Consider the following 13,989-nt stretch of genomic DNA (forward strand, 5'->3'; position numbering starts at 1 on the left):
CATAATTTTCATAGTCATATGTGAGTGCCCGTGCGTTGCAACGGGAACATATAATAACATAATAACTTATATACAAAATGTGTCTTATATTGTTATAAGAAAATGTTTCATAATCCATTTGTAATCCTAGCCATACATAAATTTTGTTATTTTAATTTAGCTGTTTCACTACTACATTACAACCATCAGTATCATGCAGACTTCGATATATGCCACGATTTGCATGGTCTCATCATTGAAGAGCACGTGCCACACCTGCCGGTAGAAGTTCCCTCGTATATTGTCAGTCATCAGGTATGCACCACCATACAACAAAAAAAGCAAGTGTATGTGTTTGCGAAGAGAATTAAAGGCAGACCGACACAAAAGCTAACCCGACGACGGTGAGTGGTCATTGCTGTCGGTCCTCCTCTATATCACCTCTGGCGCCAAGATGACGCCATAGTCCTTGATATAGTAGCCGTCGAACGCGCACGACATGACGAGTACCGATGACTCTTGGTTGGGCTGCCAAACGAAGTGCACCCCGGGCTCATCAGGGAGGTAATATACCTAGTCGTTGCACCACCGGATGTGCTACTCCTCTACATACATCTTGTTCGAGGACACTCACAATATCAGCAACGGCCGTCGTCCTAGCGCACAAGAATTTATGGCCGGTCAGTAGTGACTTACGTGGCAGGTTGAGCTTCAAGTGATGATGAGCTGGACGGTGTGACGATGCCGTTGTCGGATGTGGTACCCAGAACAACCCAAGAGTCGCCGGCGTTGATGACGACCATGAGGTCCCCCTGTTTGAGATGGACAGCGCGGTGCAGCCGCTCTGGACCGCATCCAAGCGGCGGCTGCGACGGAGCTTGCCGAACACAGCGACGCATGCGGCCACGTAGTACTGCTTCCAGAGGTCGAACTGGCAGTCGCCAAGCTTCTTCTCGTCGTCGATGAGCGACGCCAACGCGAGCGCCTCCTACCAGTGGTGTTTGTTCGGGGTTTCCAAGTAAGAAACATGGATTTATCTTTAGCGTTGATTTATGAAAATGACTCACAAGTCAGATCCATGGAAAAAATATTACGGAGAATAAATGTCACACATATAAAAATAATTTAAGTTGAAAACATTATTCAAACAAAAAGAAATTGCATGCAAGGCTCTTCTTTAAATACTACTCCCTCCATCCAAAAATATAATTTAGGAATCTCGTTGATAATTATCTACTACTACACATTGTGCAAAAGTAGCAGGTAGGCTTTAGGAGAGATGTAGTAGATATTTTTACTGTAACAAATATTGACATAAACACACATGTGGTGTAGTGGTAGCTACGAGCATATTTGCTTGAGAGGTCGCAGGTTCAAATCCCAATGTGGCCACATTTGTGTTTTTTTAATTTAATTTTAGTTAGGCGTGAGATGCACGCGGGAATGGGAATGAGATTTGCGGGGAGGGGGGAATGAGAAAGACAGTGGCAGACGCGAATGGGAATGAGCTTTGCGGGGAGGAAGGAATGAGAATGGCAGAATACGGAATGGCAGCCGGGAATGGGAATGGGCTTTGCGGGGAGTGGGGAATGGGAATGGCAGAACACGGAATGGCAGCCTACCCCTTACCGCCTTAATAACAAGTAGAGATTAAATCGTACTTCATTTGTTATTAATGTAAAATATTGTCACTTATACACATTGTTAGATGTAAAATTCATTATGTGCACATTAAAATCAATGTATTTGTACAATGGGTGATCTCTTGACAAGGTAATTCTTTACTTTTATCATTAACTATTACATGAAAACATTGTCACATGTAAGTTTAACGGGTCCCCACGGGGAATGGGGATGGGGAATGCTTCCCCATCCCCGTCCCCGTTTACCCGTCGGGGGAGAACTTTTCCCCATTTACATCCCCGTGGGGGAAGAAACTTCCCCATCCCCATCCCCTAATAGAGGAATTCCCCGCGGGGAATCGGGGATCGGGTCCCCATTGCCATCTCTACGCGAGATACACATGTCCCAAAACTCCACAAAAACCCAATAGGAAAAATTTGGAGAAAGAGTACATGGGTCACGCTTGCTGTGTTGCATGATTTGTCTCATTAAAAACCATACGTGAGAAACTTCTATTGAAAACTCACATAAGGGGAAAAGAGTACAAATCACCTTTTTCTTCATTTAATCTTAAGACTATAATTAGGTATTTGAACTTCATGCTCAAGATTCAATTTAGGAGTATGCAAATTTCTCCCCTTGAGAACCACACTTTTAAGTCTTTTATAATTGCTTCAAGTCCATCCTTTCAATGATGGATGCAATGCTTAAATGGAGATCTACAAGATGCTCTTGTGCCTTATTATGCAAGACTCTAACGTGGTTCAACATATGCCTTCTTGATCATATATTAATGGGATTTTCATACATAGCACATATCCCATCATTACTTATGCAACACAAGCTTCTTTACTTCATAAGTTGGTAGTGGGATTCCTTAATCCACATTACTTATATCGTGGAGTGTTTCTTATTCGAAGTATACATCTTCACAAATCTTTATGCTAGACTTTGGTTCCCATATGAGTTTGTCATTGTTGACACAAAGGTCCACTTTCTGACTTCAATATGACTTTAGTTTACAACAAAGGGATTCATATTCATATTTAGGTACATGTCTTGATCTTCAATGCAAAATTTCTTAGCCCTTTGGATATATTGGAGTATATTCATGATTCATATGCATGGTATTTATTTATACTTATTGCCATTACCGATCAAACACAATGACACATAGAGTGTCTACCTTGGGTGTATCGACATGGTATTTCCTCCCCCTCATCCTTAGGTTCTTATAGGTCTGGGTTCACAAATGACCAACCAATTAATAGTATTTTCATAATGCACTTTTCTATAATTGAGAACCTTTTCAGTATGATAAGGTATAGGTTTCAAATATTCATTCAAGCATGCCTCAAGCCATATGCTTAAGTTGTGGCATGCTCATACTTCGAGTATGTTTGCATTCTTGCACGATTCTTTCAATACTTGTGGTAACTTTTCGAAGTTACACTATGCTTAATTTTATTTGCCTTTCTTAGGTTATGGTCAATGACACTTCCATGTGCATATAAATATATAAGTCGAAATCAAGATCTTTCCTTTATTTAATCATCCTCTTATTCAACTTCAAGTTGATTTCTGCCAATGAGATAAACATACTTACAAAGGAGATAATGCCCATGATTAGGAAAAACAGATCTTCAAGAACTTGAGCTGCTAGTGGTCATTGTATCTTTGCTACAGTGATTGCCATCTTTTCAAGATAGTCTGCATTATATGATAGATACATAATGACTATTGCTCTTGTTCAGGTATTACCATTCCTTTTCAGAATTCACGGGAGTGCTTTATGCACTTTATCTTGCTTTACTCCAATATTTCTCAATACGGTAGCAAGCTCCTTTATTAATAGCTGATGAGCTCAAATTTGTTTCAGCTTTCTCTTCTTTTTCATTTACCGGTATATTCATATCCTGAAGGCACCTTGCTAGAAGGCTGCTCTCCAGTTACCAGCTCTCAACTAGTTCCCCCATTATTTCGTTGGGGTGTTTCGTGACTAGGCTGTGATAAGCTCTCTTATCCATTTTTCTCCAGGCGTCCCCGGGTACTTGGAATTAGAGTAACTAGATTTCCTATCCTTTTCTTTGAGGCCTCAGAATAGGATGAGGAATACCATTCATGGTACTTAAGTCCTCTCTAGTGCACTAAACAATAGTGCGACTTGATCACGCTCTACAAATCACAAAACAAAATGGCAGTTCAATACTTTATTCCAATGTCTTCTTGACATTCCAATTTACTTATTGGTATTGGACGAGAATATTCTATGTGAATTCTCGGCTTCTTGATTTTCTAGTTTTCTTATTAGTGTGGGTCTTGCACGGCAGCACGGGGATCTTTTTGGCTTTTCGAGCGATTTCCCGGCATTCTTATTTCAAGTATTCTTTTCCTCCCCCTAATGTCGTGGAATAGATCATTAGGCATTATTGTGGTAAGTACATATACCATAGATTTGAAGTTGGGGAGTTATTCTTATGACGTCTTGCACTAGTCATATGCAATAGAACTATATGTCCCTTTTCTTTTTTTTAATTATGGACTTCATGTCCTTTTCTTGAAAAAGAAATAACTCCTCAATTGTGACCATATTTTCTAAGTGCATCCTTATTCCATTTTGCATCTTTCTTCATACTACTAGGCTTCATAGTGATGGTTACCCAATATATCCATAATTCTTATGAGCAATGCTAACAACTTCATTGGTATGTGATTTTCTAAGGAGCGCATTCACTTTTGACCACTTCGATGAAGCAGATGGCACATATAATTGCTTAAGATCCCTAATAAGGGTTTTACACCACCATGGATATCTCCTAGATGCATTCTAGATAAGGAGTATTCTTTAAATTGCACTTTTCATGAGAGAATATTGCATTATAAGTTTCCTGCATGGCTCAAAGAGTGCTCATATGAATCTTCTTGATTGAGGGGATACTCATGTGGTGGTCATGCAATTTGATTGCTTCTCATTATTTGCGAACATAATTGTGACTTCTATTATGCAAAGGAAGAGGATATATGAGCTTCTAAACTCTTTATCCAAATAACAAATTGACAATTCAAGTGTAAATATTCTAATAGAATGGAATTGATGTTCAAAATAAAAGGATTTTTTTCATAAATAATTTTCACATCCAATCTTTCATGACACTTCATATGGAAAACATCCATGTTCCTTAACAATTCATAGGGAACATACTATGTTCATTGTTTCCTCTTGAAACAAATTCTTATAGATCTCTCTTAAACTTGAGAGATTATTACAAGTGTGATGCTTCGTATGATCATGCTTCTTCAAGTGCTGATATAATGTCACATTTTTCATTCTATGCATATATTGTAAAATAAATGCTCGAGGAATGACATTATAGTGGATAACCTTCGTGGTTCACTTGGATGTGCTCTTCTTAAAATTCTTTTTTGTGCTGACATCTCGTTCGACGTTTAATATCAATCAGATACTTTTCATAGTATTCAAGATATGACACATATGCTTCTATGTTACTTTCATGTTCCATAGCAATCAAATAAAAGCAAGGTTTCTTAAAGGGGAAACAAATATCAGTCATACTTTAAAATATATACTAAATAAAGATTCATATATACCGATGAGAAAAATGTGGCCTTTTCTACAAGAGTTGGCAATTATTTGCCAAATAGGTCTACTCTTTGTGGGTTTCTAATTCATGCAATATTTACATCCACAATTCTAAAAGTGGTGCGAGAGATATTGATCGTTCATAAAAGATCACTCAAACAAATGTTTACTTCAATACCATTGTTTGGAGTATTTTCCTCTCCAATCAACTTCATGTTTTTTTACGACTAGAGGCAAGGGGTACCTCTTCATGAGGGTCCATTCATAGTGTACATGACTTGCTTCTTGCTTGTTTGACAATAAACCTACATTGGTAAAAACCAAGTTGGTTTGCCTTCATTTGGCAATTCATACGATCGAAATTGGGTATGGTACATGCATGTAATGATGCAATTAATATAAGAGGTTGTGTACATTAGAGGTAACAAGATGACCTTATATGGTTCGTGTGAATGATATTGTTGTTTATATGCTAGTGTTAGATTGCTTGTCAAATATTTTCAACTATATCAAGAGAATTACCGATCATATGTCCACTTCATGAGACTTGTGCATATTAATTGATCGACGTAGAAGTCCGCGATTTTAAATCAGCAACAATTATATGCCACACCTCGATCGACTTCTTGTCGGCGACTACTAGTCAGCAACGATGGTGCATTCATATGTCATGTGGAGACAATACTTGAAATTGCCCATATATCCATATTTGAAATATATACAAAACACTTGCAATACTATAAGTGGTATGTGGTATTCTTCTCATGAAATTCAATAACAGTGCAAAAAAATTACACTAATAATTCCATAAATGTATTGCATAAAGGTAAACAATACCATAAAATTACCTCAATTTTCATAATGCCATGACCCGTTTACGCCATCGGCAATGCTTCTTGCAATTGTAGTTTAATCATGAGTTCTTCTTTGCAATTCATAATTTCCGAGAACACTTCTTGTTATTTCAGACATCTTAGATATGATTATTCATACATTCATAAAATGTTGCATGTACTTTCGAGAAAATAAAATTGAGTCAATTACTTCATGCAGGACTTCCATAATATGTGATGTGTTTTCCGGTAATATACACTCATCACAATATGCTTCACGTCATATGCAAAAAAGTAATATAGAATGCTTCAAGTGTTATACTTTGTATGCTTTAGGATTTACTTCTTGTAAATTTCAAAGTATTCTAGGTTTTTTTTAATATTGCTATATAATTAAATATTCATCAATACAACGAGGAATTTCCTGTTGCACTATAGGGATAAATATAGCAAATGAACAAAAGTAATACAAATTCATAATTCAAACGTTTAGAAAAATTACAATAATCAGACTAAATAAATAGTAAAATATTCAAATGTATAAATAGCGAATAATTCTAATGTCAATTATTGCATGAAAAATATTTCTCTTCAGTTTTCTATAATTCAAGAGGTAAAAACAAAAAACATGTAGTTTAAGGAGAGACCTGCAAATTTCGGCCCAAAAGGCCCATTCAAATGTGTTTTTAGGGTTTCCCAGCCCCTTTTTTTTTCTTTCTCCTTCCCAGTGCATGGGATGGCGGCCGCTGTGCCTGGTTGCCTTTCGGACGGCGGCTCGGCTTGCTCGCACGGGCTCGCCCGCGGCGGCGGTTCAGCGTGCTTGCTCGGGGCGACGGCACGGAGCCTGCTCGCTTGCCTGCGGCAGCGGCTCGGCCTGCTCGCTCGGGAAGCCCGTGCCTGTTCGCGGCAGTGGCGGCGAGGCCCACGCTTGCTCGATTACGGCAGTGGCGGCGGTTTCTACCCTTGCCTGCTCGCCTTCGGCGTCGACAGCCCAGCCTACGTGCGTTCGGGCACGACGGCTTAACCTATGTGCTTGCCCACGGGTAGCCAGGCTGCACACTTGCTCGTATGGCGGTGCCTGCTCCCGTGCGCACGCCCATGAGGCGGCGACGTTGGCTGCTCGGTGTGCATGCTTGCCCGCGGCAGTGCCTGCGTTGGTACTTCTGGCGGCGACAGCTCGCCTGCGCGGTGTCGTGGCGGCACCTGCTGCTTGTGCGGTGACATGGTGGTGTCCGTGACTATGACCAGCGCACTTGCTGGTGGCGCAGCGACGGCCGGCACGGTTCCCGGCTTCCCGCTCTCGCATTCGAGGTGAGGCGGTGCGGCGGCATCTGCTCGCACGCTTATGAGCTTCAAGTCAGAAAAATCGGAAAGCAAGCAAATCTGCCTTTGTTTTCCTTCACCGGCGAGAAAACTACGGATGCGTTTTCTTTTGATTTCCATATGTGTATACGTACATTTGTGTTTATGCCAGAGGGAAGAAAAAGATTTAAAATAAATGCAAAAACTTCTTACTGCCAAGTGAAGTTACCGTCTTACTGCTTTGTCAACTCTTGGATTGAGAGCAATGGTGCTGATAACGTGTTAAGGACCCTTTGCTATCGAGTATAGTCCAAAGGCTACTTAACTAGAAGTGGAATCACAAACACAGGAGACACAAAGATATAGTAGGAACTGTATTCTCATTCATGTATTCTGTTCACTGGTTACAACAAATGGTAGTGTCCTCCTCTATATATAGTGCACAATTAGGGTTTAGGCTAGATGGGCCACATGGGCCTTCGGGGCCCAAACAGGTTTCTTAACACATTCATGGTACGGTGGTGGCGCCTTCATGGCGCTAAAATTAATTAACCTTGTGCTCTCTACCGATGATGACAAATCTAAATTCCAGCCATTTTTATACTTGTTTATATTCATGCGTGTACCTAGATATGGTGTAATTCCTGTAACGTACTAGTTTCTTTGGATCGGGGGTCTAGCACACTAATCTTTATCTACTACTGCATGCATATATATGCCCTGACTCTGAGGATCGGAGGAGCGTCTTAATTTGACCCTACCATACCATGAACTTTTGACTGTTTGTTTCTTATGTTTGTGGCTTGTGATTCACGCCTGAATATACTGTACGCCGTTTTGGTGGGATCTAAAGACGCATGCAGTAGGAACACCGCAGGCTAGCTTTTACAGGACGCGTTGGATTATATTCAAACCGCGCGCCGTGCTACGGCCACGCGTACTCAATTTTTTAACCTCAGCTGGCTGTTGCTGGCTATCATCATAATTAAGAAAACGTTCTGACTTAATTCACAGCGTGTTATGATATATAGTCAACCGCTTCCTTGCCTAGGAAATTGTTGGCTACATGCATGACTACATGACCAGTTTGCTTTGGACGCTTGTCGTTGGACATGGAGTTTCAAAGCTTGCAGCTAGCTTTTCGGCCATCTGAGCCATGCTCTCTCTTCTTTTGTTCACTCTTTTCACACTGACTACGTACTACTGCTGGTCACTTAATCTGCATGCGAACAGCGAACATACTATATATATGAACCGCATTCCATGTGCACAGCTTTGCAGGTTTCAAACTTGTATTCAGAAGAAAAAAAAAATCGATTTGCCTGACTCCTTCACCAGCCGGAAAGGAGAAGTACAGTGTTGCAGATTTTTGGTTAATAGCTGTACAGTGGTTGAAAGGAAAGAAAAAGAGTACTAGTGATGCAGAATGTTTGGTTAACAAATCAATTTGAAAAACGAGTTATGTACTTTCCGTTTTACCAGTAAAGTTTTCTAAAATTTATTACGTTTCTGATTCTGTTTTTTTTTTGCAAATTAATTGGCGATCCGCTTAATTTTCTATATGTAGCAATAGTGAAGAGAAGGTAAAACTAAACAACTACATATATCTATATCTTCACCTAATATTGAAGAACCAAGATTTATCTCATTTTTTCATCCATGTTCACCTAGCTATGAGCACAGTGAAAAAAACAACATCACGAGCCTTTACACTATGTTTTTTTTTATAAAAAAAACAAGTTTTTCGCTACTAAGTTATACTCCCTTGGTTCCAAAATATTAATCGTTGTAGCACTTGATTTTATTCAAATAGATTATGGTGAATCTAGACACATATGGAACACATACATTAATTATTGTATGAATCGAATTTTAATTTGATACGGAGGGAGTATCATATTGTTGTCTAATTCAGTCTAAGTTGATGTATCTCTATAATCTCTGATGAGGACTATTATGTGAAAAACAAGAGATCTCTCAACTAACAACTTGCCGACTTTAGTTAAAGATTAGAATTATTGATTTTTATAGGCCTTCAAAGAAATTTATGGAACCTAATATGTAACTGAAACTACACATGAATAGTACTATGAAAATCAACATTATACTATATTTATGTCCAAATAATTTAACACAGGCTTACTAGAATTTTACATAATAACATTAAGACATATGAAAGTCACGGAAGTTCTTTCTTCCGTTGCAGCGGACGGTTATAAATTATAATAGTGAGAAGCACGCAGATGCAAAAGGAAGACAAAGAGGGTGTAGTAGATAAAAGGAAAAGGAGGAGGCCAGGACTGGATAAGGAAAAATCACTTGCCAAGGGAATGGAGGAAGCCTGTACTGATCAGAGCCCATCGTTTCAGTTTGGAAGGGCTGGAAACAAATGTGCTCGTAGGCTTGTCGCAGGAATATAATGCTTATGGGCTCGTCTGTGATGTAGCCCAGATCAGCCCAGCGGCTCAACTGGTTTGAAGCACGGACGAGATGCGAGAGCACAGTTAGGATTTTAAAGTAGCATTTTCATTTTTAAATTTAAAAATATTCTAAATATCAAAACTATACCATGGAACTGAAAGATTGCAGAAATAAGTGTTTTCCATCCCCCTAATGGGCCACAGACACCTAATTGCATTTTTTCAAACTTTTTTCGCAGCGGGATCTCAGGACCCGCCACTCAAGAAGTGACTACGGTACCTACCCGGCTGCCCCCAAGTGAGGGCTTGTTTGGTTATTTTGAATCCATATATAAGTTATTTAATCACGTAGTTACGTTAATTGACATTGTGTATTGGTTATCTTTTACTAGATAGAGTATATATGAGGTTATAAGGTACGAAATTTGTGTAAAAGTTTAATAACTTTGAAAACTAAATTGGAGCATAGATAATAGGACTTCTCAATTCTATATATAGATGAATTGTCACATGTAATGATCGTATGGATGTCTATACATGAGTTTTGAATTAATATATAGATGGTTGTAGCGTTGTTTTAATGTTAACTCGGAGACACAGTTCTTGAACGTGCAAGCTATGACTATTTGGTTAGGCATGTGGTTATTGAAGCACATACACAACACTAAGCAACTTTGGAGGGTGATTGGTATCTTACAATACTTGTGCAGATCCACAAGAAGCATGCACTGTAGTTGAAGGTTTTCCAAGTGGTAGTGAAGCAAAACCACAAGGAGAAGCGGATGGAGAATATTATTCACTTCACTCTAGATTCTAGTACAAACTAAGAAAAATAATGTTCACTTCACACTATATCCTAGTACAACAACATAGTCACATACAAACTTAGAATAGAATGCAACATCATACCTACACTCCACTTCCTAGCAATAATCCTCTTCACCTAAATGATAAATCGAATGGTTTTCTCAATCCTCGAAAAAGGGATGGATATGGAATCGTACCCATCCGGTAATTCTTGGATTGTATGGTGTCTGTAGGCCAAGGTATCGACCTTCACCATGAAGGCGGTTACCAAGATGATTGCCAATAAGATTAGTAGTGTGTGGGGACATCCTATTAGATTCGATGATGAGCGAAGTTGTATCTAGTATAGAGGACACATTGTACCATTGTCAGTACGCCGTAATTGCGGTACCCTCTTTTACTGTGCCAAGGCTAGATACCTGTGTGGTTACCTGTAACCACACACTGAGGAACTGAGAAGTCAGGCTTATGGGTCCGGACCCATTTAACGGGACCATTGGCCTCGGGACCTGCTCCTCGCTCGGGGACAGCCGGACAGATCTGATGTCGCCATGTGTCCTAGGGGTGCAAGTGCTCAAGAACTACTGCTATGAGTCTAGAACCCCGCTGGTGTGACCCGAACCCCACGTATGTCGTCCGGGCCCCATAGGTGGGTCCTGGACCTCAACATGTACCGTTCGGGCCCCCACAGAAGGGTCCCAGACTCTATGTATTTCATCTGGACCCCTAACAAGGGGACCCAAGACTTCAGGCCATATCGTGTGCTCTGGGTCATCGCTCTCCGCATGGATAGAGGTTCGGTGCTGCCGCGTGGCCCATGGGCATGTGGCACAAGCCTTTGGCTAAAAGCAAGCTCGTCCACCCACATTCAACGTAGACGGTTGAGGCGCAGGTTCGAATGACCGCACCACGCGTTAACTAGGCGAGCGGTTGCGTGTCAGCATAGTGCACATAGGTCGCACAATGTACCACGGGTTACCGAGGCGAGCAGTTATGCCACGCGCGTGGGTGGCGTCATCATGAGTAACCGTTGGCTCGAGTAGTGCACCCACTGCAGCGCCGACTAGAGGCGGCAGTTCACCTCTGTCACCATTAACTCATGTGCATGTCAGTATGGCTGACCCCTACACACGTCAACGTAACAGACTCTCCTTCGGTGCCGACTCGAGCCGGTAGACAGGACGGAGGCACATCTGGTCGAAAGATCCGCACGACGACCGAGTGAGAAGATCTTTGTCTGACGCATCATTTAAAGCTCGATGTTGTATGTTATTTAATACTATATTGTCGGGCAAACTTGTTGGAGCTCAGCATCCTTGTACGTGTCCCCATGACTATAAAAGGGAGGGCACATACGATACAAGGGGACAAGCTCTCTCAATTTCACACTCAAAACTCACAAGCATGGGAGCTCCCAGCGATACAACTCAAAAGCGGATGTATGATATTACGCTCCGACAACCTGAACCACTCTAGATTCTCGCGTATCCCTTTGTTCTTAAAATTAGACGGGTGCTCTTCGCCAACCGGCTAAAGTTGACCTCCTCGGGCGACCAGCTGGAGTTTACCTCCGACAGCCATCATAACCAACTGCAAAACCAGAGTTGCGGGAGGAACAAAGTGATGATTCGACACTGTACATGGTTGTGGGATGATAGATATGCTTCTTTTCTTCCCCTCGAAAGAAAGAAACAACAGTGGTCTAATCATGGTGATAACATGCATGTTGCGAGTATTTGCGACTAAAATTAAAGAGGACAGGATAATAGTAATAAATGAATTTTGACCGTTCTCCGTTGGTCAGAGGAGGTTTGAGGAAGAGCTCGTTGGTCACGTCACACGACTCCCCACAACTCTTGACGTGGGCTGTGGGCACGCATGAGGGAGGAAAAATTAACTCCCATATAAAAGGATCGTGTGAGCTAGTAGTTAACTATAGGTAGCGAGATATCCTGGATCAATTTGGATAAGAGAGTGAGATCATACTATATAAAATATCTGTAACCGTAATATGGTGGCTGAAATAAGTATCTGCTAGTTACACAATGCAAATAACTGCTTAATAAGATGAAAAATGCTGTTTCGCTCAAATGTAAAATAGAACTAGCAATACGAGATTTCAGGCCGGGCACGCAAAAGATGAAAGTAACCAGTATGTTTCTCAAGTACATCAGAACAGATGCGCATACAGATGAAAGGCAAAAAGAGAGAGAGAGAGATAGAAAAGAGGAAGGAACAAATACAAGAACGAGGCCGCTAGCATCCGCGCGCACACGGAACCTCCAGAGACTCTACCGGTACTTCCTCGACGACGAGTTCATGAACCTGATGCACTCCTCCACCGCTTCGCTCTTGTGCGAGTCATCGACGACGACGACCGTCGTCGGCGCGGACGACTGCTGCTGCCGCCTGCTACTACGCCGCCTCGCCGGCGTGCCGCAGTCGGGCGAAGCGGCGCCGGCGCCTGCTTGTGCTCTCTTGGCCGCCGTCGTCGACGGGGGCCGAAACGCCCTGGCGATGCTTACCCGCGCTCGCCTGTAGAAGCGCGCGGCCGTCCACCGCGCGGTCCGCAGCAGGCGAGAGCCGCACGCGCCTCGCACTCGCCGTTGCCGAGGTCGCTCCTCCTCCCGGTCCCGGTCCGGCGCCGACGCCGTCCGGCCCGCGGACCGCCTGGTGGACGGCAGGGAGATCATGGGCGTGATCTCGGCTGGGCTGATCCGTGTACAGTCGCTCCCTTTCCTCCTCATGCCGTCGGTCGGATGATGCCTGATCATGCAACCCCCCCAATATAGTGTGCGCGTAGCGTATGCGTGACGGGGACAGCCTAGCTAGTCGCCGCCGCCTACGCACGAGACGTTTTATACGCGGCAAGGGCTGGTGCGGTGGTGTGTGGTGGTGCCTGTGCTATGCCTCTCGGCGGTCTCAGCTCAAAGGCCGGCCTGCGTGCGAGTGTATGTGACAAGAGCATGGAAGGGCTGCGAGCTGGGAACACAGCAGAAAAGAAAAAGAGGCAAAGGGAGACACAAGGCTCTGAAAGAAAAAGGCTGGTCGACCTAGTCTATTTGACCGCTATGGTGGCATGGATCGGATGAGAGAAGCGAGCAGCAGAGAGCAGAGTGCTCACGGTCACGGATCGGCCTCCGCTCTTCTATATGACCAGGAGCCGGAGCCGCCAAGGGCTTTGCAGCTTTAAAGCAAGCAGGGAGGGGAACCGGAGCCCAGAGCAACAGGAGACGAGACGGTATATTCTTGTTGCCTTGCGCCGGTGATGGTGACCGGAGAATATTTATATTTACAGTGGAAGCGAGCAAGCAGGATCTAGCCGAGGCTGGAGATGGAAAAGTAATAAAAGCAGAGCGAGAGGTGGCCGAGCTCGCAGTTCTTTTGAGGCTGGCAGCTAGCAAGGGCCGCGATGAACTGCTGA

General features: G+C 42.5%; 1 protein-coding gene across 1 annotated transcript; it reads right to left on the reverse strand.

The window, feature by feature from the left end:
- Positions 1 to 12,692: 12,692 nt before the first annotated feature.
- On the reverse strand, positions 12,693 to 13,719 carry LOC100274887 (uncharacterized). The gene has a single exon (NM_001149146.1). The coding sequence runs from the start codon at positions 13,337 to 13,339 to the stop codon at positions 12,857 to 12,859; it is 483 nt and encodes a 160-aa protein (NP_001142618.1). The 5' UTR covers positions 13,340 to 13,719; the 3' UTR covers positions 12,693 to 12,856.
- Between the last annotated feature and the right edge of the window lie 270 nt (positions 13,720 to 13,989).

This window comes from Zea mays, chromosome 8 (genome assembly GCF_902167145.1).
Source record: "Zea mays cultivar B73 chromosome 8, Zm-B73-REFERENCE-NAM-5.0, whole genome shotgun sequence".
Lineage (NCBI taxonomy): Eukaryota > Viridiplantae > Streptophyta > Magnoliopsida > Poales > Poaceae > Zea > Zea mays.